Raw genomic sequence first — 25,732 nt, forward strand, 5'->3', positions numbered from 1 at the left:
TAGAGTATGCTGATGCAGTAGCTCCTTATTTAACAATCATATATAGCTGCTCACTTGACAAAGGATCCATGCCCAAAAACTGGAGAGTTGCACAGGTCACACCAGTATTGATGAAAAGCAATAGGAGTAATCCACAGGCCCATATCAATTAACATTAATCTGCAGCAAGATTTTGGAACATATATCGTGTTATAACATTATGAATTACTTCAAAGAGAACAACGGTCCATTGACACACAGTAAACACGAATTTAGAAATCATTGTTCTTGTGAAACACAACTAGCTCTTTATTCATGTGAAGTGTCAAATGCTATTGTCAAGGAATTTCAAATTGATTCTGTATTTCTAGTTTTCCAGAAAGCTTTTGACACTGCACTTCACAAGACTTATAATCAAATTGTGTGCTTGGGGAATATCATCTCAGTTATGAGACTGGATTAATGATTTCTTGTCAGGAATGTCAGAGTTCATAGTAAATCATGGAAAGTCATCAAGTAAAGCAGAAGTGATTTCTGGTGTTCCCCAAGATAGTGTTATAGGCTCTCTGCTGTTCCTTATGTATATAAAAGATTTAGGAGACAATGTGAGCAACCATTTTGGTTGTTTACTAGATAATAAATGACAGCGCCATCTGCAAAGTTATCAGCGGACAAAACAAATTTCAAAACTATTTAGAAAAGATGGTGTGCGATTAGCAGTTGACCCTAAATAATGAAAAGTGTGAAGTCATCCACATGAGTGCTAAAAGGAATCCATTAAACTTCAGTTACAAAATAAATAAATCAAATCTAAAGGCCATAAATGCAACTAAATACGTAGGAATTACAATTAAAAATGACTTAAATTGGAAAAAAATACATAGAAAATGTTGTGCAACTAAATATGTAGGAATTACAATTAAAAATGACTTAAATTGGAAAAAAATACATAGAAAATGTTGTGCGGAAGGTGAACCAAAGACTGTGATATATTGGCAGAATGCTTAGAAGATGCAACAGATCTACTAAAGAAACTGCCTACAATACTTTTGTCCATTCTCTTGTGGAGTACTGCTGTGTGTTGTGGTATCCTTACCAGCTAGGGTTAATGGAGTATATTGAGAAAGCTCAAAGAAGGGCAGCACATTTTGTATTATCCAGAAATAGAGGAGAGATTATCAAGGACATGGTAAGGATTTGGGTTGGACGTTTTTAAAACAAGGGCATTTTTTGTTGTGGAGGGATCTCCTCACAAAATTTCACTTACCAACTTCCTCCCCAGAGTGCAAAAATATCTTGTTGATGCAGACCTACATAGGGAGAAACGATCATAATAATAAAATAAGGGAAATCAGAGGTTGCACAGAAAGATATAGACGTTAGTGTTTTTCACGCAATATTCAAGAGCAGAATAATAGAGAATTATTGTGAAGGTGGTTTGATGAACCCTCTGCCAGGCATTTAAGTGTGATTTGCACAGTATTAATGTAGATGTAGACTACCAGGGCCAGAAGCACCAACTTATGAGAATAGATAAAACCACACGTGTACTTACAAAAATTAAAACATGGTAAATGACATGACAGAGAATATAGAAGGCTCAAGCTTCATAGTTAAAACCATAACATCCAAAGGGCAGATAGTCAATGGATAAAAAGTTGGGCCATGTAAAAAGGGCACACCTATAACCAAAGTGCAAAAGCGAGACACAGGAATAAAAGCTACATATTGTCGAGGCAAGTAGCAGAAGGCTTACCAACGTGTAAGCCCAACACAGAGCCACCCAGCAGGTGAGCCACAGAAACCACTGGCCACACTGTATATGTGGATCGAGGTGGTGAAGCAAAGTATATTGCACATGAGTTACAGGTACAGAGAGTACCGTCATGACATGGCATGGGAGAAACCAAAACCACGTCCCCTATACTCTAAGCATACTATAAAAGTTGGAGCTTCGGTACATCAATTTTGACAAAATAAAAATAACAAAGCAAGCAGATACCACTTATGAGAAGCCTAGAGCAGGACTGGCCTTGGTGTACCAAACTGTACATGTGCTGGGTGTGCAGGCCGCATGCAGTCCAAGGCTCTGCCTGTTTTGGCTATGCTCAGTCTTTCACAAAAGTGTATGTTAAAGGATGACGTTTCATTTAGTATTGCAATGTTGTATTTTTCAGTCAACTCAACTCTCTTCAGTTTAGTGCTGTTACCTTTTGCTATTTGTTCGTGGTGTGGACATTGACAGGTCCAGTAGCTGTTTGCACAAAAACAGGCTGTCTAGCAGTGTGACTTCACAAGCTTTAATCATTAAAAGGAATGATGGAAGAGCAGCATAAGGATTCTCAATATCTGTAGTGCAGTCACTTAATTGACAGGTACTGGAGAAACAACATTACAGTACCTACAGAAAGAATTAAAATATTTATTTGACAATAAAAGAGCAAAAATTTACAATGAATGCTAGACAGGATTCATTATTCTGTGCATCAAGAAGCACTTTGTACTAAATTTGCAGCCATGGAGCACATGAAGAAATTTGTGGTACAAATAGTAAAATTTCTGAAGCTGCTTGCTTTATTCCACTGTCAGTTGCAACAGTTTTTGATGGAAGTGAATGAAGAGTGTGGAGACTTTATATATTACTGCAAAGTATGTTGGTTAAGTTAAGGGGCAAACCTGGAAGGGGTTTTGATTTAAAACCTGCTGTTGTTGAATTTATGGAGGAAAAATGAGTGCAGGAACAAAGATTAGAATATGCAGAATGGATTGCAAACCTTGAATTTTAAGTGAACTTGACTGCACACTACCCATAGTAAGACTTCACAAGATGTGAAACAGCATCTTTCTGATTTGTGTGGGATGCATTTAAAGAGAAAATCACGCTGTAGAAGGGATAAATTCTGACACACACAGTCCAGTTCTCTAAGCTAAAGAAAACACGAGCTTGAAGAACTCATTGTGCTCTTGAATTAATTACAAAGATAGTTTTCTAAACTTTTTGAGGACACTGCCAATCTTATTTCTACTTTCAAGCTATTTTTGAGACCATTCTGTTTTGGTTGAAAGTATCCCTGTGGTTGTGCAGATGTAACTGATTGATATGCAGAGTAATTCCCATTTAAAGACAAATCCTTTTGTGTTAAAATTGTCCACAACATCTACATGGTTTCCTTCAGATAGTCTTTCTACATCTCCATAATAAGGTTGGAGAGGTGCTACAGTATTTTGATTAACATATGAGTGTGAAAGATCTTTTTCAATTATGCAACTACATCAGTCAAGATTATGTGACAATCTTAGGGTGACATTGTTCACATCTGCCTGCATGCTGACAGTTTGTATGAGATAAAAATTATAATATAATTAAATAATAATGAATTTTTTTTTTGTGATTTGTCTTGCTGAGAAATGTGAAATGGAAAGCCAAGTTGTATACTGTGTGACTGCATTTGCAGTTTTGCCCTCCTCTTACTCAGACATTGTGCTGTAGCAGTGGGGAAGTGTGCAGCTAGGGTGAGAGCTATGCGTCTTTTGCCAGGGCACAGCTCATGAGCCGAATTATTGGCCACCCTTGGTCAAGATGACAGACCCAGACACAAGAGTAAATTATGTTTCATGTAAAGTGGTGGCACAATTGAATACCCAGAAAGGAAACTATATTGCAAGAGCAAAGATGCCTCAAGTTAAACAAGAGAGGTAAACAGAGTATAATAAACAAGGTTAAATGAACCACTAGGCTCTCACAATACAGTCATAATTAGGTAAAAAGCCACCATGCCATAGTTCAATTTGGTTGTTCAGCATGATGTGTGGATACACACAATCTCCACAGAGTCATTTGTAAAAAACTCAGAAAGTCTGCAGATGCCTTTGTATATTGCATTACAGCAAAAATTGGATATGATAAAAGAATGGGTGGAGCTGTTGAAATGGAAGTATTTTTGTTTATTGGGAGGTTTAATGTTAATTGGAGTTCATATGGTGCCCCCAGTGAGGTGAAGGTGGACATCTAGGAAGATAACTGACTGAGCTAAGGAGGACATTTGAAATGAGTGGTGAAAAAGTTGTTGAGATTTTGGAGGAAAGAGATAAATGTATCCTCACCTTGATCTAGATCATAACAGTGTTAATAATGAACCTGACCTCCAAGTGATTTCTTTAAAATTCTGGGGGGCTAGAGAGTATTCTTCTATATAGCTTATGAAAAAAGTTGTGATACAACAGCGCAGTTCAAGCATCCATAGTGCTGCTGTGGATTTGTTAGTAGTTAGTTAAAAGGATTTTGTGGAAAGGGGGAAGGGGGGGGAGGGGGCTCGACAATGACATGATCAATAATCAATGGGCAGTTGAAGTGAGGTATATCTTATCTGCTGTCATCATCTCTCTCAAAGTGCAAACAATGCAACAGAACCTATGCAATACATTTGGCCATCATTACACTACTCATGCTCCTAACCTTCAAGCCTAACAATCATATATGAAAGTCCCAGGGAAGACTTGTCTCCTGCATGTGCTCAAAATCACTTCTTCCAGCCCTGTCACTAGCATTTCCATTCAATTGTGTTGAATGGGTTTCCTGAACAATGTAGCTGTAGAGCACGCTGCTCAAGATAGTCTGGAACAGAGAAGTCAGCCTTTCTGGAATTTATTACAAAATGATGTATAACACATCTGCCAAATCATGCATCTAAAGATAAGCATTAAACACTGAAATGCTTTAAGGTAGTAAAGGCAGCACAGCTGAAACTTCTATAATGGTGGAACTGAGTTGGTTTTTGGATACTACAAATCATTAGCATTATGTTATGGAAGAAATAATAACAAAATTCAAAGTAAGAATATGTCAGCTCCTTAATAAAATTTTCTACAAATATTTTTTGAACTTACAGGTTTACTTTCTAGACATTCTGTCTGCCAGGATCCATAATAGTTTATCACTGAAGTATTGATTATTATCTCCTTCTGTCACCATTCAGTGTTAATTACAAAATGTACAGTATGCTTGGTGGTACCTCCTCTATATTTACTTTTTTTGCCGGGAGTCATTTGTGTCATCCATTTACGTATTTTGTAACTAATTTGTATGACTTTTTTCTTGTTTAATAGATTGGATATTGTGTATTGTAGAAATCAGGAGAAAATTTATCCATTGCTGAAACAAGTGTGGCTAGTAATATAAAAATTACTATCTGCGTAATTAGTATACTGTCAGTCAATGCTGTAGGTTCAGTATACAAGTAGCTGAATTGCCCAGTCTCAAACACTCAGCTGCTGATTTGCTCAAGGATTCACTGCCGTAATAACTTTGGAGAAAATTACGAATACATATGTGTGATAGTAGGGCCCTACATAGATTTTGCATGTTACATGAGCAAAAAACCATACTGCCAAAACTAATAATAAAAATGTTGATAGGTCTGAAGTTTTTGATCAGACTATGCAGTGATCTTGGACTGAAAGAAGCTTCTAATTATGCTGTGGAACTGAAGAAGCTAGAAGCATCTAAAGCTGCACGGGAAAGAATAGGAAGCAGTAGACCAGGTATTATATCCATCAAAGAAATTCCAGCACTGTTGTTAGAAATCACTTCTGTTAATGTTTTGTTATCACAGTTTCAGTCTCTTAACTAGAAGTATTTGTATTCAGCTTAGACAATAGCAGAATTGTGTACTTAAAATGTTGATTATGTGAAAAACAAACAAAAAGTATTTGTTTCCTTGATAACACTTCTGCATTGCCATGATGATAAATGTTGTTGTTACTATACATGTGCACATAAATGTGACTCTTTCCTGTTTTATAAAGTAGTGGATTGAAAGTAATATGGTCTTCATGGGTAAAAATGTCCTCAGAACGTGTTATTTTGTACAAATTAATTTTTTTACCTAATTGCTTCTGAAGGACATGAATGCATAGACTTTGTGTTCTGCACAGCTACAATATAAATATATAAACACCATTTGCATCATAATGCCTTTTGCACAAAATACACTCCTGGAAATTGAAATAAGAACACCGTGAATTCATTGTCCCAGGAAGGGGAAACTTTATTGACACATTCCTGGGGTCAGATACATCACATGATCACACTGACAGACCCACAGGCACATAGACACAGGCAACAGAGCATGCACAATGTCGGCACTAGTACAGTGTATATCCACCTTTCGCAGCAATGCAGGCTGCTATTCTCCCACGGAGACGATCGTAGAGATGCTGGATGTAGTCCTGTGGAACGGCTTGCCATGCCATTTCCACCTGGCGCCTCAGTTGGACCAGCGTTCGTGCTGGACGTGCAGACCGCGTGAGACGACGCTTCATCCAGTCCCAAACATGCTCAATGGGGGACAGATCCGGAGATCTTGCTGGCCAGGGTAGTTGACTTACACCTTCTAGAGCACGTTGGGTGGCACGGGATACATGCGCGTGCATTGTCCTGTTGGAACAGCAAGTTCCCTTGCCGGTCTAGGAATGGTAGAACGATGGGTTCGATGACGGTTTGGATGTACCGTGCACTATTCAGTGTCCCCTCGACGATCACCAGTGGTGTACGGCCAGTGTAGGAGATCGCTCCCCACACCATGATGCCGGGTGTTGGCCCTGTGTGCCTCGGTCGTATGCAGTCCTGATTGTGGCGTTCACCTGCACGGCGCCAAACACGCATACAACCATCATTGGCACCAAGGCAGAAGCGACTCTCATCGCTGAAGACAACGCGTCTCCATTCGTCCCTCCATTCACGCCTGTCGCGACGCCACTGGAGGCGGGCTGCACGATGTTGGGGCGTGAGCGGAAGACGGCCTAACGGTGTGCGAGACCGTAGCCCAGCTTCATGGAGACGGTTGCGAATGGTCCTCGCCGATACCCCAGGAGCAACAGTGTCCCTAATTTGCTGGGAAGTGGCGGTGCGGTCCCCTACGGCACTGCGTAGGATCCTACGGTCTTGGCGTGCATCCGTGCATCGCTGCGGTCCGGTCCCAGGTCGACGGGCACGTGCACCTTCCGCCGACCACTGGCGACAACATCGATGTACTGTGGAGACCTCACGCCCCACGTGTTGAGCAATTCGGCGGTACGTCCACCCGGCCTCCCGCATGCCCACTATATGCCCTCGCTCAAAGTCCGTCAACTGCACATACGGTTCACGTCCACACTGTCGCGGCATGCTACCAGTGTTAAAGACTGCGATGGAGCTCCGTATGCCATGGCAAACTGGCTGACACTGACGGCGGCGGTGCACAAATGCTGCGCAGCTAGCGCCATTCGACGGCCAACACCGCGGTTCCTGGTGTGTCCGCTGTGCCGTGCGTGTGATCATTGCTTGTACAGCCCTCTCGCAGTGTCCGGAGCAAGTATGGTGGGTCTGACACAACGGTGTCAATGTGTTCTTTTTTCCATTTCCAGGAGTGTAGTTATGTAACATTCCCAGGATTAGCATTAAGTCCTAATGTGCTACACATTCTTAGTGGGCCCAGACAAAATGTAATAATCTAAATATTGTTTTCCATGTATCAAAGTTGCTTGGTTATTACAGTTTGATAGAGGATTCTTTCCCTCCATACATTTTATAGTTGTTAAGCACCTTGTCATGAGTAGTGTGAGGCAATGTACTGCCCAAGAAGTGGCAGCATACCCATGTACCATTCTGATAACAAATGAGATATTTGTTTGGAAATACTTTTAGGAATAAAACATTTAAGGCGTAATAAGAAAGTTGTTTTTTCCTGCCTTTTGTGGCAGCATGTTTGTTCCAAGCCAAAGATCTTATCTGTTGCAGGATCTCGTAGAGGTGGAAGTGGTCTGTCATCACGGGGGGGATCAGCTGCTGGGAGCTTCAGCCCACAAGGAGGACGTGGCTCTCCTGTGTCAGCAGTCGGTCAGCGGACTGGAGGCAGGGTCGCTTCAGGTTCAGGCTCTGCATCAGGATCGGGTAGCAGCAGCAGGGCAAGCAAGGCCTCATTGCTAGAGTCTACCACAGATGAACCTTATTTGCCCAGTCAGCGCCACATTGGTAAATTATTGTCATCAGATCCTATAGGCTTTTTGTTTAATTGTCAGTTACAGCCATCATGAAATGTTATAATTAATTTTATAGAGCATCAGTAATCACTGAGCATTTTAACTTGATATTCCTTTGATTACTAATTGTTTCATTATGTAAGAGAGAAGTTGTTTTCTGTTTTTCTAACTGAAATCGGTATAATGCAAAATACTTCAAATTTCTCTGCCACATAAGAGGGACAGTCTAATTCAGACAAAAGTATTGGCCTAATATTTCTGCTGGTATACAGTCAGGTTATAATAGAAAATGTAAAATGAGGTGTGAAAACAAAGTGAGTCCCAGGTGGTCAGCTGAAGTAACAATTTTACAAAATTTTGAATTCTTTGTTTCACGAGTTTGGTCACACTACATTAGCTACAATGTAGGTAACAGAGAATACATCAGTTGAAAAAGTAAAAGTGTGATGTATTGGTTGTCATCTATCACTTAGCACTTCTTGCACCTCTGGTAATGGTTGTTAATGTGAAAAATGCCAAGTTGCGCTGTGGTTTGGACTGCATATTTAATAACTGGTTTTCTATTATTGTTGATGACTTTTTGGAAGTTCTACTCATTCTAAAAATATAGCTAGTTCATGTAAGACAGCAGCATATTAATATTTTAGTTACTGCCCTATGGCTTGCAGGTAATTGTTGGACGTCATATTGCACCAACAACAACTGCTATTAAAATCTTCATATAGCTGTTGACAGTGGTGCAACATTTTGTTTTTAAACTGAAGGACTCGAAACTTGGGTTTGATACCAGTTGGTCCCATGATTTTTTGGGCCATTTATGATGTCTTTTGCTTCTGCAAATTTTTTATTAATGTGAAAAATGCAAAGATGTACCATGATTTGAAATCATCATTAAATTTTGGTTAACCCTGTAATTGGCTAGGTAAGTCAATTGAAAGGTTGAAGGAAGACAAGGGCATATCACCACAATAGGAACACTCTAGTAAAACATTGTGTTGTTGAAACTATATGTAAGGTTGATGATAGCTTTACCTTTACCTCATATGATTATATTTGTCATGGAACTGATAATCTAATCTTGGATAGTTGTTTCATAATAACTGTTGCCTTCCCAACATATCTTTCTTAAACATTTAAATTTTAGAACAATGTTGAATTAACATAATACCTATCTTGTGCTAAAAACTCTGGCTTTTTGTGCCCTAAGAATTCTGTCTGCCAACATGATGTTTAGAGCATAAGAACAGAATTGGCAGTCTGGTTAAACAACAAAGATTACATTCTTTCAATGGAGCTTTGGACTGCCAGGTGTGCTGATGATATATACATTCAAACTACACTTCCAGTAGTTTTCTTACACTTCTACTGACAGAGTTTGTTCTTCCATCTGAATTAGTCATTTTTATTATACCACCACACAGAGCAAAGAAACATCATTTTTAAAAAATTATCTTATTTTATATTTAAAACTTATGTTTCTTGACATTGTTAATACAGAATCAATTTCTAACTGCTGTTTCTTTCTGTTAATACGCACTTAAACTCATTCTAGATACATGAAGTTTTTCCTTCAGAATAGGCACATAAATTGATGAATGAATGAAAAATTCATCTTGATCAGTAGAAAATAGTTTTCAGTATCAATTGAATTAATTAAGTGGGAATCAAGTCCATGAAATAGAGTGCCATGAAATGATGTCAGTCAAATTCTTATCGTAGTAGGCAAGATATCTAAATTTGAATCTGGCCTGGCATAGATTTTTATTTTACTCTTTAACTATTGTGCAAAGAATACATCTTCTGTTGTATTGTGCAAAGGTGTAATGAGCAGCTCTCATTCAGCAAATGCTCGAGTCTGATTAAACATGTAGGTTACTGAAAAGAATAGACTACACGATGGTACTCAGTAATTGCTCTCTCTCTGCAGTTGGCCTGCATATAAAACTGCTTCCCATGCTTGCTAAGTGCTCTGCTCCTTAAGTTTGTTTTTTATTTCAAATATTTCTGCTTTGTGAAATGTTACCCTTTTATGAACAGTTCACTAATTTGCTTGAACACAGATTAAGTTGGTGCTGTGTTAAAACACCAAAATTGGATTCGAGAGGACAGCAGTTCAAATCCACCAACTGCCATCCAGATTTTGGCTATCTATGATTTTCCTAAATTAAATAAGATGGATGCCAGGATGGTTCCTTTTGAAAGGTACAATGTAGTCCCTTTCCCACCCTTCCCTATTCCAAGCTTTTTCTCTGTCTCTAATAAGGTCATGATGAACGTACATTAAACCTTAATCTTTCGCCTTAATTTACCTAAATTCAGCTACCATCTAGTAGTGCCTATTGTGCCACATCTAGAGGATAGGGATGTTCAGACCTGAAACAATAAAGAACAGAGACACATTTCTAATCAGGATATTTATTAATGAAGACAAACACTTGAGTTATATAATAAATGTGACCTGATGAGGGATGGCACAGAAATGAGCGTAAATCCACTATTAACACGAACTTGTGCATTTCACTGGCAGTACAGCACAGTAATTTAGCAGAGACACTCTGCATAGACTACACAGACAGTACTTTGTCCACTGACACTTGTTGACTCACCAGAATAGCCCTTTGGTAAAAGATTTGCTGCAGAACACAAACTGAGCATAGAGCTCTATGGCCTGACGTACATAATGATTGGCTGTAAGAACAATGCAAATCTTCCATGTAGGCGTGGCCTCAGCCATGTCTTGGTTTGGCAATTGGTTCTGATTCTGGTGCTGCAATCCATTGGACTCTGGTTGGTACACAAAGATCTGCCAAAACATCTGTAACCAATGCCTATTTCCCATCACTGACCCTTGCCAATCACCCTGAAAAGCACAAGTGTCCTGGGACTGAAATTTCATGGGGCACAGCATAACATAGGGCTTTAGCAGTGGATGCAGGAGATGATGAAGCGTATGGTGTCAATGACCATGCAGGAGCTTGAGCAGCTACTCGCTGTCTCATGGCAAGGAACGATAGGAGAGAAACTTCTTGAGGGCTTGAACCAATGTGCTGGAGGAATGCCGCTTGTCCATTTGTGCCTTAGAAGTGTGCACAAAATGTTCAGCTTCTCCATTGTATTGCAAATGAAATGGCTGTGGCATGATGTTGCTGGATGCCATTAGTCTAGCAAAACTGATGAAAGTCAGCCAATGTGAATTGTTCTCCACTGTTGGAGAGAACTTCAGGCAACCCTTCAAAACAACAGATTGTGGTGAGGGCCAGCACTATATTGGTAGCTGTGGTGGACTTCATTGATGTAACAAATGAGAACTAGCTGTATCAATCCACCACCATCAACCATAAAGTATTCCAAAATGGTCCTGCAAAATCCAAATGAAGACATTGCCATGGTCCCGTTAGTCATGGCCAATCAAAACAACATGCACTGGAGCAAGACTGAAGCTCTGCGTAGGCTGTGTGCAGTGAATGGTCAACTGTTCTACTTGGGCATCCATATGCAGCCACATTTAGTGGGGCTGAGGTAATTGGTTGGTATGCACCACTCACCAATGACCCTGGAGCACCTAAAAGTGGAGGGACAAAGGGACCAGGACTCATGCATTGGCATTCTCCATGTTGAGGAGGAGAATACCTATAAATGCGGAAATAGTGTGCTGGTGTGCAAAATAATTGCACATGGGGGGTGGGGATTGGGGGGGGGGGGGGGGGGGGTGGAGATCTCCTGTAGATATGGTGGAGGCCGCACATTGTGGGCATACAGCAGAATTGCCCAAAGAACTGTGTCAGATACAGTTTCATGCTCAGTATGTTCGTAGTTGATTGGAAACCCACAAAGTGTGTCAAAATCCTGGGAATCTATATGAAAAAAGGGAATTTTCAGACAAATGAAAGGTGTAGTTGGTACCCACTGATAGCCATGGCAACAAATCAGTGTTGGAATGCTGAGTTGTGGGCTTGTACAGTTGCTCATACTGTTAAATGTATAACATTAGGGCCCACTGCTACAACTTTTGTGCTGTCCATGGTGGGACAGGTTTAGAGTAAACAGGGCTGCCTGTGACCTGTGGTCCTAAACCCTTCCTTTAACTGCTAGAAATGTGTACAGGGTGAAGAAAAATTCATTCACTCAGACTTCACAGCACAATTCCTCACATACTGGCAACACAAAAATGTCTGTCACAAAATTATGTCCTGCGCATATTTCGGATAGTAAATGGACACTAAACATTGGCAATCCAACAACACTGTAATCACATGTACAGCAAATACCTCTGTCAGCAGATAGAGAAGTGCTGTGCAGATTGTGCAGGGGATAGTGTTTTGGATTGGCATGCAGGAGATCGAGGGTTCAATTCTGGGTTGAGACACATTTGTTTTTATTTGCTGAAAGTAGTCTGCATGGTATGGTATCTGGCATCATAATCGTCATACAGAGATTACAGTGGGTTTTCTACAAAACATTTACAATAATATACTATGAACATGGAGATGGAAGTACAGTTGTTTTCACTCGTCAGCTTTCAAAGAATCCTTTTGCATGTCGTGGATGCGAATTGTTTTGTGCAACTGCATTGACTAGATTCCAGACCTGTTTCCCATGTACCTTCTCCCCATGGCCCCATCGAAATTATTTGCAAAGCACATTGCTAGCTCTACTGGTAACATATGGCCCTAATGGATTTTAATGGTCCTAAATGTGGCAAGAATAATTAATAATAATAATAATAATAATAATAATAATAATAATAATAATAATAATAATAATAATAAACCCCGTGGAGGCCCGGGAAAAGAATAGGCCTCCGGTATGTTCTGCCAGTCGTAAAAGGCGACGAAAAGAACAAACCACTAATAGGGCTAACCCCCCTTTTAGTGTGATTACTTGGTTCAAGACAGAACTAAAGAAGCCTCGGACAAGCACCGTCATGGTCGGGGACGATGCTTGAACCCTATGCCCGCCCACAATGGTAACGACACTGCTAGCCAACTGGAAAATGATTTAAATCCAAATAGAGGTGTTTTGCAGGATATGCTTCCTGCAACCACCCTAGAAGGAAAACAAAGACAGAGGATGAGATGGTCAGATGAAGTTAATCGACACCTCATGTTCTGTTATTACCAAGCAACAAACCTAGGAACCAACACAACTGGATACAGATCACAAGTATACACAACATTTATTACCAGATACCCGGAATTAAAATTTTTAACAGAACAATGGCTAGGTGATCAGATCCGTGTAATAATAAAAAATAACAGGATACCCCAGTCAGAATTAGAAAACATCAAACAACAAGTACAACAAATACTGGAACAAAATTATGTGCAATTAGAAGAAGAAAATACAGTAATGGACTCAAACATCCCAGACAAAACAAACAAAGAACAAAACGCGTCAGTTAAACAATCAGAGGAAAACGAAATCTTAAGACAGCCACCAGAACAAGCACAAATAGAACACGAAGTGACACACATGTTAGATATAGAAGAGAAATTTCAGCTGACATATATAGAATACAAAGACACAAATACAGACATTAGACCATTCTTGCATAGACCACCAAATAACCCACAAGTCGAAACAACAATAACAACTATCAACACAATCATACACAACAAAATAAATGAAAATACAACTATGGAAGAGTTACAACTACTGGTTTATGTAGGAGCACTCACTACACTAAATATGCACACTAGGCAGAGATCAGAACCAACCAACACACAGAAGAAACCCACAAAACCAGCATGGCAACACAGGCTACAGATCAGAATAGAAAAACTGAGAGAAGACATCGGACAGCTAACACAATTTATAAGAAATGAAATATCAGACAAAAAACGAAAAAGGTTAGGTAAAATCTCACAACAAGAAGCAATAGAGCAATTAGATGAAAAGAAGCAGAAATTACAAGCATTGGCCAAACGACTTAGAAGGTACAAAAAAAGTGAAAATAGAAGGAAACAAAACCAAACATTCAACACAAACCAAAAGAGATTTTACCAAACAATAGATAACACACACATTAAAATAGACAATCCACCAAGCATAACAGACATGGAACACTTCTGGAGCAACATATGGTCAAAACCGGTACAACATAACAGGCATGCACGGTGGATACAAGCAGAAACAGACTCATACAAGATGATACAACAAATGCCTGAAGTGATAATTTTGCAACATGAAGTCACCCGAGCAATTAATTCTACGCACAATTGGAAAGCCCACATTGCAGACCCATACACATTCCCTGATACACTTACACATGGAATAACTTATCTGAAACCTAAAGATCAAGCAGACACAGCAAACCCAGCTAAATATTGCCCCATAACATGCCTACCAACAATCTACAAAATATTAACTTCAGTCATTACACAGAAATTAATGACACATACAACACAGAACAAAATTATAAATGAAGAACAAAAAGGCTGCTGCAAAGGAGCATGAGGATGTAAAGAGCAACTGATAATAGATGCAGAGGTGACATATCAAGCTAAAACTAAACAAAGGTCGCTACACTACGCATACATTGATTACCAAAAAGCTTTTGATAGTGTACCCCACTCATGGTTACTACAGATATTGGAAATATACAAAGTAGATCCTAAATTGATACAGTTCGTAAACATAGTAATGAAAAACTGGAAAACCACACTTAATATCCAAACAAATTCAGATAATATCACATCACAACCAATACAGATTAAGCGTGGAATATACCAAGGAGACTCATTAAGTCCTTTCTGGTTCTGCCTTGCTCTGAACCCACTATCCAACATGCTAAATAATACAAATTATGGATACAATATTACTGGAACATACCCACACAAAATCACACATTTGCTATACATGGATGATCTAAAACTACTGGCAGCAACAAATCAACAACTCAACCAATTACTAAAGATAACAGAAGTATTCAGCAATGATATAAATATGGCTTTTGGAACAGACAAATGTAGAAAAATAGCATAGTCAAGGGAAAACACACTAAACAAGAAGATTACATATTGAATAACCACAGTGACTCCATAGAAGCGATGGAAAAAACAGATGCCTATAAATATCTAGGATACAGACAAAAAATAGGAATAGATTATACAAATATTAAAGAAGAACTAAAAGAAAAATATAGACAAAGACTAACAAAAATACTGAAAACAGAATTGACAGCAAGAAACAAGACAAAAGCTATAAATACTTATGCTATACCAATATTGACCTACTCATTTGGAGTAGTGAAATGGAGTAACACAGACCTAGAAGCACTCAATACACTTACACGCTCATAATGCCACAAATATAGAATACCTCACATACATTCAGCAACGGAAAGATTCACATTAAGCAGAAAGGAAGGAGGAAGGGGATTCATCGACATAAAAAACCTACATTATGGACAGGTAGACAATTTAAGAAAATTCTTTCCAGAATGAGCAGAAACTAGCAAAATACACAAAGCAATCACTCATATAAATATATCGGCTACACCACTGCAATTTCATAACCACTTCTACAACCCTTTAGATCACATAACATCAACAGATACGAAGAAAGTAAATTGGAAAAAGAAAACACTGCATGGCAAGCACCCATATCATCTAACACAGCCACACATCGATCAAGACGCATCCAACACATGGTTAAGAAAAGGCAATATATACAGTGAGACGGAAGGATTCATGATTGCAATACAGGATCACACAATAAACACCAGATATTACAGCAAGCATATTATTAAAGATCCCAATACCACAACAGATAAATGCAGATTTTGCAAACAACAAATAGAAACAGTAGATCACATCACAAGTGGATGTACGATACTAGCAAATACAGAATACCCCAGAAGACATGACAATGTAGCAAAAATAATACATCAACAACTCGCCATAAAACATAAACTAATAAAACAACACGTTCCCACATACAAGTATGCACCACAAAATGTACTGGAGAATGATGAATACAAATTATACTGGAACAGAACCATTATAACAGATAAAACAACACCACATAACAAACCTGACATCATACTCACCAAGAAAAAGAAGAAATTAACACAACTAATCGAAATATCCATACCCAATACAACAAATATACAAAAGAAAACAGGAGAAAAAATTGAAAAATACATCCAACTGGCTGAGGAAGTCAAGGACATGTGGCATCAGGATAAAGTTGACATTATACCAATTATACTATCAACTACAGGAGTCATACCACACAATATCCACCAGTACATCAATGCAATACAGCTACATCCAAACTTATATATACAACTACAGAAATCTGTAATTATTGATACATGTTCAATTACCCGAAAGTTCCTTAATGCAATATAACACATACCATACAGTTAAAAGGAAGTGACGCTTGATCAAGGTCTGCGTCACTTTCCATTTTTAACCAGACTTAACGTCTGAGAAAGTAAAGAAATAATAATAATAATAATAATAATGTAATTAATGATATCAATCGATGGGACCATTGGAGGGGGAGGGGGGGGGGGGGGGGAGGAACATAGAAAACAGGTTTAGAATCTAGTAGATGCAGTGGTGTGAAACAATTTGTGTCCATGACATGCAAAAGGTTTCTTTAAAAGCTGACCAATGAAAATGATTGTATTTCCATTTCTGTGTTCATAATCGTAATTGCAAATGTTTTGTAGAAGACCCACTTTAATCGCTGCATGATGATTAAGATACCGGATACCATACCATGCAGTCTACTTTTAGCAAATGAAAATAAATAATCCACATCCCAGAAACGAACCCTTGACCTCCTTCATGCTAACCCAAAATGTTATTCACTGCACCAACTGCACAGCACTACTGCTACATCCTGACAGAGGAAGTTACCATATACATGATTACAGTGTTGCCAGGTTGCTGATCTTCAATGTCCATTTACTGTCTGAAACATGTGCAGGACGAAATTTTGTGAGAGACATTTTTGTATTGCCATTATGTGAGAAATTGTGCTTCGAAGTCCGCGTGCGCATATTTTTCTTCACCCTGTATACTGGTGCACAGTCGTCATGCCTGTGATGCTAACAACATATATATGAGACAGGAACAGAGTGTGTTGAACATATGCATTCTGAGGTTTTGATTGGAAATGCACACTGTAACACTTGCTATTCGTGAACAAAAAGAACAACAAATGCAGTATGTACTGTTTGCACGAACAGGAAAGGTATGCCAAAACTTGAAGCTACATTACAAATAGGAGAGATGGAATTTATGTCAATATACAATATGATGGCTTCGAAGTGGCATAACAAAAGAGATGTATCTATGTTCATGTCATGCCATGCAGCTGCAATGAAAGCAGATGTAAAAATGCACTGCCAAAGAAATACCTACAAATTTAAACCAAGATGTGTGTTGGATTACAGTGAGTCTTTATGCACAGTGGACAAGTACTATATGCAACATAGCTCAATTGAGCATGTTCACAAAACACATTAGGCCTGTGAGTGCTAAATTCCCACAGTCTTTATGATGATCATAAATCCTTCGCAGCTTTGAGAAAGACACTTTCCAAGCACTGTCAAACCATCAGTAAAACAACATGGACCTGTAAGGAGATGCATGATGTGCAGCATGCAGCATGCCGCATGAACAAAAGACGGAAGGAATTGTGTTGCTGATGTCCTTATTGTGCTCGGCACAGTGGTCACTTGCCGTGTGGAGCATCCCAACTCCACACAGAAGTGCACACGCTATGACCCACTCAGCAGTGAATGGGTTAACAAGACTGAAGTATCACCCACACAAATACTAATGAAATTTGTTTACCATTTAAATAATGATGAGCACCACTTTTCCCAAATGACTATAGGTGCACTGTCAGTAGACCCTATCCCTGTCAGTAGAACCTACCTTGTGGGAGAGTACCACTCCAGTCCTGTGCGAGTAACTGGCTTGTTTGGGTCAAAATGAATCTGACAGTGATCACTGATGAGGGTATCATGGAAACATTGAAAAGCGTACTTACCTTCTTTGGAGCACATAAACAGAACATGTTTCCTGTGCATCTGGTTTAGCAATCTGTGCTGCATTAGGTGTGAATTTGATATAACATGAGGGTTTGCCCATAACTGCTTGCAGATCCTTAACATCATGAGGTACTGGCAAATCTTGGATCACCAAGAAATGCAACTGTGCTGGATTAAAACCCTGAGAATGAATGTCATGACCCAAGGATTTTACCTTGTTACACTTGAGGCCTATTCTGAAAACACTTTGAATAGACATTCCAAGTTGTATAAATGATCTGCTAGTGTGCAACCCAACACCACAATATCATCCAGGTAGTTGGAAAATGAAGGTACATTTACTGTCAGCTGTTCCTAAAACGGTTGAAAAATCGTGGGAGTTAATACACTGCCAAATGGTAGGCATCAAAACTGGAATAGCTCCAAGTGCATATTGATGACAAAAAAATGTTTAGCCTGCTTGACCAGCGGCACCCCCAGTTATGCTTCTTGTAAGTCTGTTTTGGAAAAGAAGTGATCCTATCCCAATTTATCCATAAGTTCTTTGGACTGAGGTAAGGGGGAGGAGTCAACCACATTCATAGGATTAACTGTAGATCTGAAATCTGCTAAGACCCATAATCTGCCCAACAGCTTTTTCATAACAGCCAGTGGGGATGCTCAGTGATGTATGGAAACAGGTTGAATTACCTCAATTTCTTGCCACATTTGTAGTTCCTGCTCGACTTGATCACAATTTGTGTGTGGGACAGACCTAGTGTGATAAAATCTTGGCTGAGCATTATCGTTAAGTGTTTTATGAGCCTGAAATCCTGAGCTTTCCCAAGTCTTTCTTGAAATAATTTGCTTTGCTTATTACACAATTTACTGAGACTGTCTTGGGGCACTCCAGCATTCACTTGCAAGACATTATCTTGAGTAGCAAGATCAACAAATCAAAAGAATTGAGACCAAAAATGTTCAGTGACTTACTGTTTATCAAACTAGGCTTTGCATGATGAATCACCTCTGATTAAACTGTGGACTGATTCTGTTTCGCTCTTTTAACTAACGAAATGGCCAGAGCTTGCAAGTCAGTTTCTGCCACATCTAAAATATCCTATGGATCTGCAATGGAGAATAGTTTCCTGGTTAGGAGAAGTAACTTCAAAATTGCAGTACAAATGCATGCATGAGACACATTTTGCATAGTAACATCACAGAGCACAGCATCACTTTGTGAAAGTCCACAAGAACACTTGAATGTACAACGTCTGGTGAGACTCTGTAATTTGGTTATCCACTGTCATTTTATTTGCTCAGGCTGCTTCCTCAGCTGAAAGACCTTGTAACGGGCAGCTATAACATGCATATGATATTCAAAATGTGCATGCATTAATGACACATAATATGTGTCTTCTGGATGAAAGTCTGGGAATAAGTTAAGGCACAAACAAAATTCTTTGGCACCCAGATTAGCAATAAAATGAGCTATGTGCTGTATACTTTGTATGTTGTAAGCAGAGAAGTGCACCTCAAGTTGCCCCGGTATTTGGTCCAGTCCTCTTGTTGGCTGACAAAATTTGAAAACTTGGGTGCAGAATTAGCTCATTGTGGCATAGCTGCCATCTGTGTCAGTTGAATGAAGCTCTACAGCAGTAGTTGAATGTGCTGCCCCTGTAACAGAACAGCCTGTGTCAGAGAAAATTTTGGGCATATAATGGACATGATTATTCAGAAAGAATACACAAAAACAGTAAACAAAGTGCTCCAACTTATGTGTGGAAGAAGACAGAACCACAGGTTCTGAAGCAACTCGTCACCAATGTGGTGTCATACCTAGAGCATAAATCTATTGTTCATACATACTCGGTGTTCAATTCACTGGCAGTACCGTACAGTACAGTAATTAGATAGCAACACTGTGTAGACTACATGGACAGCACTTTGCCCACTGACACTTGTTAACACACTCAAATAGCTCTGTGGCACAAACTTGCAGCTGAACACAGACTGAGCATAGAGCTCTGTGTCTGGACATAAATAGCAGCTGACTGTGCCAGCTTGCTGCTACACTTCTAGTCGTGTCTGCGATGCTACCAGTCTTAAGAGACTCACAATGCAAGATATCGATGACAGTACAATGTCTGTTTTTTCTCCACAACTTCTGATGAAATTATTTGTCTTCCAAGTTTCCTGGAATTCCCTTCAGTTTAATGTATACTACATTGTGCATTATTCTAATTTAACTCTAGTATCTATTAATGAATATTTGGGACAGTTTAGGCATTGTTAGTCTGTGCAACATTGTAATGCAGCTGGTTTACATTTGTATGTTGCCTTGGGTGGATAGCTGATCGTGTGGCTTGTGAAATGTAATACCATTTTTATTTCTGAGTTGATGCAATCTGAATAAGACACAGGATGAAACCCAGTGTCACTGCATGGTCTTCTCTTCATGGAAAACATTAAAGTAAAAACTGTGCTTAGCATTCCATTTCCACAGACAAATCAACGTCAACAAGTTTTATCTTCCAGAATGAGATTTTCACTCTGCAGCGGAGTGTGCGCTGATATGAAACTTCCTGGCAGATTAAAACTGTGTGCCCGACCGAGACTCGAACAGAGCACTTGCCCGCGATAGGCAAAGGTCCCGAGTTCGAGTCTAGGTCAGGCACACAGCTTTAATCTGCCAGGAAGTTTCAAGTTTTATCTTCTCACAGTGCAGATAAGTTTGGAATTTAACCATGGAAATTAGCACACAATCTGGCAATCATAAGCAGTATGTAACTATCACGTCTTCCTTTGCTATCTAAGTTCCAGCAACTTAACTATCCCTTCCACTGCAAGAATTTTAATCAGCTATTTTTGTGAATCAGTGTGAAGTTACTGCAATTTGGCAACCCTGATTGCAGATTTACACATGTTATAGATTATACTTACATAAAGCAAGATGGACTGGCCAGTTCTTATTTTAAGAAGCTGGAATTCTTACTACAGCTAATAGAAATGCAAAACCAAAACTATCAGGGTTGGTCTAGCATTCCTACTTCAGTGTGGAAGTCTGGCGACAAGGGGTCAGGGGGAGGGGAGGGGGGGGGGGTGGAGTAGGCCACTCAGACTCAGATTAAGAAGAGCATACAGAGAGTGTGTAGGAAAGGTCGTGAGGACAGAGCAAATGATATGTACATAGTTGTAAAGTCAAAAAGTACACTCGAAGAAGCACAAAAACAAAGTCAAAAATGATGGAAGAAATAAAAGTATAGAAGAAACACTGAACTACTGTAGGTGAAAAAATCAAATGAAGAAATAAGGGATAGGGATAGAGAAGGGTAAGTTTGTGTTTTCAGCTGATTAATGAGATAGATTAGTGAAAAATTGCGAAGCATTGAGCAGAATTCATGTGAGGGAATATGTTTGTGGGGAAGAAATCGAGGTGACAGAGGAGGCAAGGCAAAAAGCGGTGAAAAGAGATTGAATAGGGTTTGACAAACAGGTGAAGAAGGGGAGCTAGTGGGCTGAGCAGAAGAAAGATAGGGGAAGGCACACACACGGAATGGAAGGAACGAGAAAAGGTGAAGGTGAGTGTAAGACTAATTGCCGAGGAAGGCAAGTTTCCAATTCCAAAGTTCATTGATATTTCTTATAGGAAGATGGATTTGGATAGCTTGTGGGACGTAACAAGCATTTAGGTCTGATAATGTATGGAAAGTTCTGGTTGAGGATTACGGATTATTTAGAAGTGAAGGAGATGACCGACCAAATGGCAAAAGTGCAGCAGCGTCATAGATACACAAACAAAAGGCACAGAGCTTGGCTACACTGTGCTCAGTCGGCTGCCAGCTCTTTCCTGGTTCACAGTGAGCATACTGGGGTGAGATGGGAGGTGTGGGGTCGGGTTGGGTGAGGGATGGAATGAGGCAGGGAGGCAGTTGGGGGAAAGCATCTAGCAGTTCATGCCGTCTGTGGAATAGCTAGGGGTGCAGATAGACGGGGCAGGTGGCAGATGGGTGGGTATGTGAGGATATGGCATGAGAGATCTTCATACACACCTGATCCTCATATCCACCTCCAAGGACCAACCACCCCTTTTCACCCAGTACCACCCAGGACTGGAATGATTGAACCACATCTTTTGTCATGGTTCTGATTATCTATCATTATGACCTGAAATGAGGGACATCCTACCCAAGGTACTTCCAAACCCTCCCAAAGTGGTGTTCAACCACCCACTCAACCTCCACAAAATTCTAGTCCATCCCTATGCCACTCCCACCCAAATCCCTTGCCACAGGGATCATATCCCTGTAGAAGACCCAGATGCAAGACCTGCCCAATCCATCCACCCAGCACCATCTAATCCAGTCCCATCATAGATGTATCTTACCCTATCAGAGGCCGGTAAACCTGTGAAAGCAGCCATGTTATATACCAGCTGTGTTGCAACCACTGCATAGTGTTGTACATTGGTATGACAAACAACCAGCTGTCAACTACAGTGAATGGCCACCACCAAACTGTTGCCAAAAACAGGATGGACCACCCAGTTGCACAACATGCAGCAGGGAACAACATGTGAGATTTCAGTGGCTGCTTCACCACCTGTGCCATCTAGATCCTTCCCACCACCACCAGCTTTTCTGAGCTGTGCAGATGAGAGCTATCCTTACAGCACATCCTTTGCTCCCATAACTTTCCTGGCCTAAACCTAAGGTAACTCACTGCTCCCCCCCCCCCCCCCCCCCCCCCATCCCCACCCATAGTGTGTGTGTGTGTGTGTGTGTGTGTGTGTGTGTGACCTAAGGTAACTCACTGCCACCCCCCCCCCCCCCCCATCCCCACCCGTAGTGTGTGTGTGTGTGTGTGTGTGTGTGTGTGTGTGTGTGTGTGTGTGTGTGTGTGTGTCCTGCAAGCTTGAAAAAGGAAGTGCATTCCAAAATCTAGCCAAGCTCTGCACCTTTTGTCTGTGTACTTATCAATGACACTGTGTCTGCCTTTCAGTGGATCATCTCCTTTATTCCTAAATAATTCGCATTTAGGTCTGAGTCACACTACAGTGCATAAAATTTAATGTACCACCAAGTACATACAAATTGAATATTTGCTATCCTCATTATAAACAATTCATGTCATACATTAATTATGGCTCAGTCTGTAGAACTGTGACTTTTGTCAGCCATGTGGCTGGAGTTGATGGTTGTAGGTGGGTGTATGATGCAGGTTCCCAGTGATATCAATTTTCTGGGTTGGAACATTGGGGTAGTGATGATTGTGTAGGCTATATTAGAGTCTGACAAAATTGTGGTGATTGTATGATGGGAGGTACGCCACTGACATATCTGTCAGTGGTGTAGGTAGGTTATCAGGGATGGGTTTGTGTGGATAATGAAGTTGTTGTGCCTGTTTTTTGATCCATTCATAATAATGGAAAGTTCTGGCAGTATGTAAATTTGAGCTAGTGTACACACACACACACACACACACACACACACACACACACACACAACATTCATTGAAACTCAGTCTGCTGACTGTATTAAAATAAACTATTATTTGTGCCTAAATCAGCTAAATTTAACCAAGGGTATTACACAGACAGTCACGACTTGCAAAAAAACCTTCTGATTCCAAACGTATTTTAAATAAATGTTGTTTACCTTCTATTCATTTATGTGTGAAGTCCATTATGGTATTCTGTCATGAGTGGGATGCTTCTCGTTATTTGGATGTAAGAGCTTGGTTTTTTCCATCATTATAACATTATGAAAATCATAAATTGGGCTACCACAACCTGGTTTCAGATACCTAGACAAGTTGTAAATTATCAAAGATTTACTGACGGACATAATTCTGCTCAGCTAACACTTCTACATATTTAATGCCTAAGCATCCGACATATATACATACAGCTTGTTTTCTTCTCCACTTTATTGTGTATAGACATAAAATGTAAGTACTTACCTATAGGCATATAATAAAAAACTCAAGGTTTCTGCTTCAAGATAGAAATAATTGTCTTATTAATATTCAATATTATTTGCATTTAATTGAGAAATAACTTTATTGTTGCATGTAATTGGGAAATAACTTTATTAAAACTACTTATTTCAGATGCCAGTTACAGTGATCCTTTGGGACCACTTACAGAAAGACCACGGACATCAGCTGGACGCAAACCTTCACAAGATGATGAGTTTGCTGATGAGGAACTTGGGGATGACCTACTCCCAGAATAAATATTTCTGTATTGGTATAGATATTCAAGGCCTAAGGCATAATATTTACTTTCCTCATTTGTGTGGCACAACATATGTTGCAAAATAATCATTGGTAAAAAGTCTGTGATGTAAGAATACAGATATCACACTTCAGCAGAGACTGTATGAGAATTAAGAGAATTCCATGCACTGTTCTCTCTTACATGAATACATTTTAAATTTTATGGCTTCATGAGCATCTGCTTATATGTTACAGTTAGTGACAATTCCGTCCACAGATCTCACTTATTAAAGATGCACTGCCTTTAGTTTATTTTAAATATAACTTTTGTACCTACAGTTACTATATTGTAAGAATATTGCATGTTTCATACAATGTGCTTCTAGTCATTAATACTAGCAAAAAATGTAATGAAGCCTGTGGATAGACCATACCTAATCCTCTCTTCAGAAAGAAATTGTCTCTGTAATTAAGAGGTGCTAATCTCATGTGTGACTGTACCTATTCATTTTGTGTATTTATTAAAGTAGTAATGCACAAACAATATCTTATAGTTTTACTTAAAGCTAAAACAATTTTTTTTTTTCAGCAGAAAATAATTTGTCGGGTGTTACACTACATAATATCATTCTAAGAGGGGAACTATTAATTGATGAATGGCTCATAAATACATGTAACAGCTCATAAAATTGCACCAGCTTTTGAGTGAACTGTCTGTGATGTGCTTTACAGGAAGAACAACAACAGAACACACACACACACACACACACACACACACACACACACACACACGACTGCAGTCTCAGGCGACTGAAACCACACTGCGAGCAACAGCACCAGTTCACGATGAGAATGATGACTGGGTGGGAGTAAGGAGGAGGCTGGGGTGTGGAGGGAGAGGGATAGTATGGTGGTGGTGGCAACAGACAGTGAAGTGCTGCAGGTGAGATGGAGAGCAGTGGAGAGGTGGGGAGGGGGTGAGGGGGAGGAAGTAACGGAAAAAGAGAGAAATAATAAGACTGTTTGTCATGGTGGAATGACAGCAGTGTAGTGCTGGAATTGGAACAGGGAAGAGACTGGATGGGTGAGGACAGTGACTAACAAAGATTAAGACCAGGAGGGTTACAGGAACGTATTGCAGGAAAAGTTCCCACCTGCACAGTTCAGGAAAGATGGTGTTGGTGAGAAGGATCCATACGGCACAGGCCGTGAAGCAGTGACTGAAATGAAAGGTATCATGTTTGGCAGTGTGTTAAGCAACAGGGTGGTCCACTTGTTTCTTGGCCACAATTTGTTGGCAGCCATTCCTGCGGACAGACAGCTTGTTGGTTGTCATGCCGAGGTAGAATGCAGCATAGTGGTTGCTGCTTAGCTTGTAGATTATATGACTGGTTTCACAGGTAGCCCAGCCATTGATGGGATAGGTGACGTTAGTAACCGGACTGCAGTAGGTGGTGGTGGGAGGATGTATGTGACAGGTCTTGCAAATAGGTCTATTACAGGGGTATGAGGTGACGTAAGGGA

General features: G+C 39.9%; 1 protein-coding gene across 2 annotated transcripts in view; it reads left to right on the forward strand.

Annotated features, from left to right (window-relative positions):
• The window catches only part of LOC124786644 (intraflagellar transport protein 88 homolog), a 100,952-nt gene extending 76,252 nt beyond the window's left edge, over positions 1-24,700 (forward strand). For both annotated transcript variants that reach the window (XM_047254281.1, XM_047254280.1), the window contains exons 15-17: positions 5,395-5,520; positions 7,757-7,990; positions 24,101-24,700. In XM_047254281.1, the coding sequence (XP_047110237.1) occupies positions 5,395-5,520; positions 7,757-7,990; positions 24,101-24,225 (485 nt within the window). In that variant the 3' untranslated portion in view covers positions 24,226-24,700. The remainder of the gene's footprint in view (positions 1-5,394; positions 5,521-7,756; positions 7,991-24,100) is intronic.
• The last annotated feature ends 1,032 nt before the right edge of the window (positions 24,701-25,732 follow it).

Source organism: Schistocerca piceifrons, chromosome 1 (assembly GCF_021461385.2).
Source record: "Schistocerca piceifrons isolate TAMUIC-IGC-003096 chromosome 1, iqSchPice1.1, whole genome shotgun sequence".
Classification (NCBI taxonomy): Eukaryota; Metazoa; Arthropoda; class Insecta; order Orthoptera; family Acrididae; genus Schistocerca; species Schistocerca piceifrons.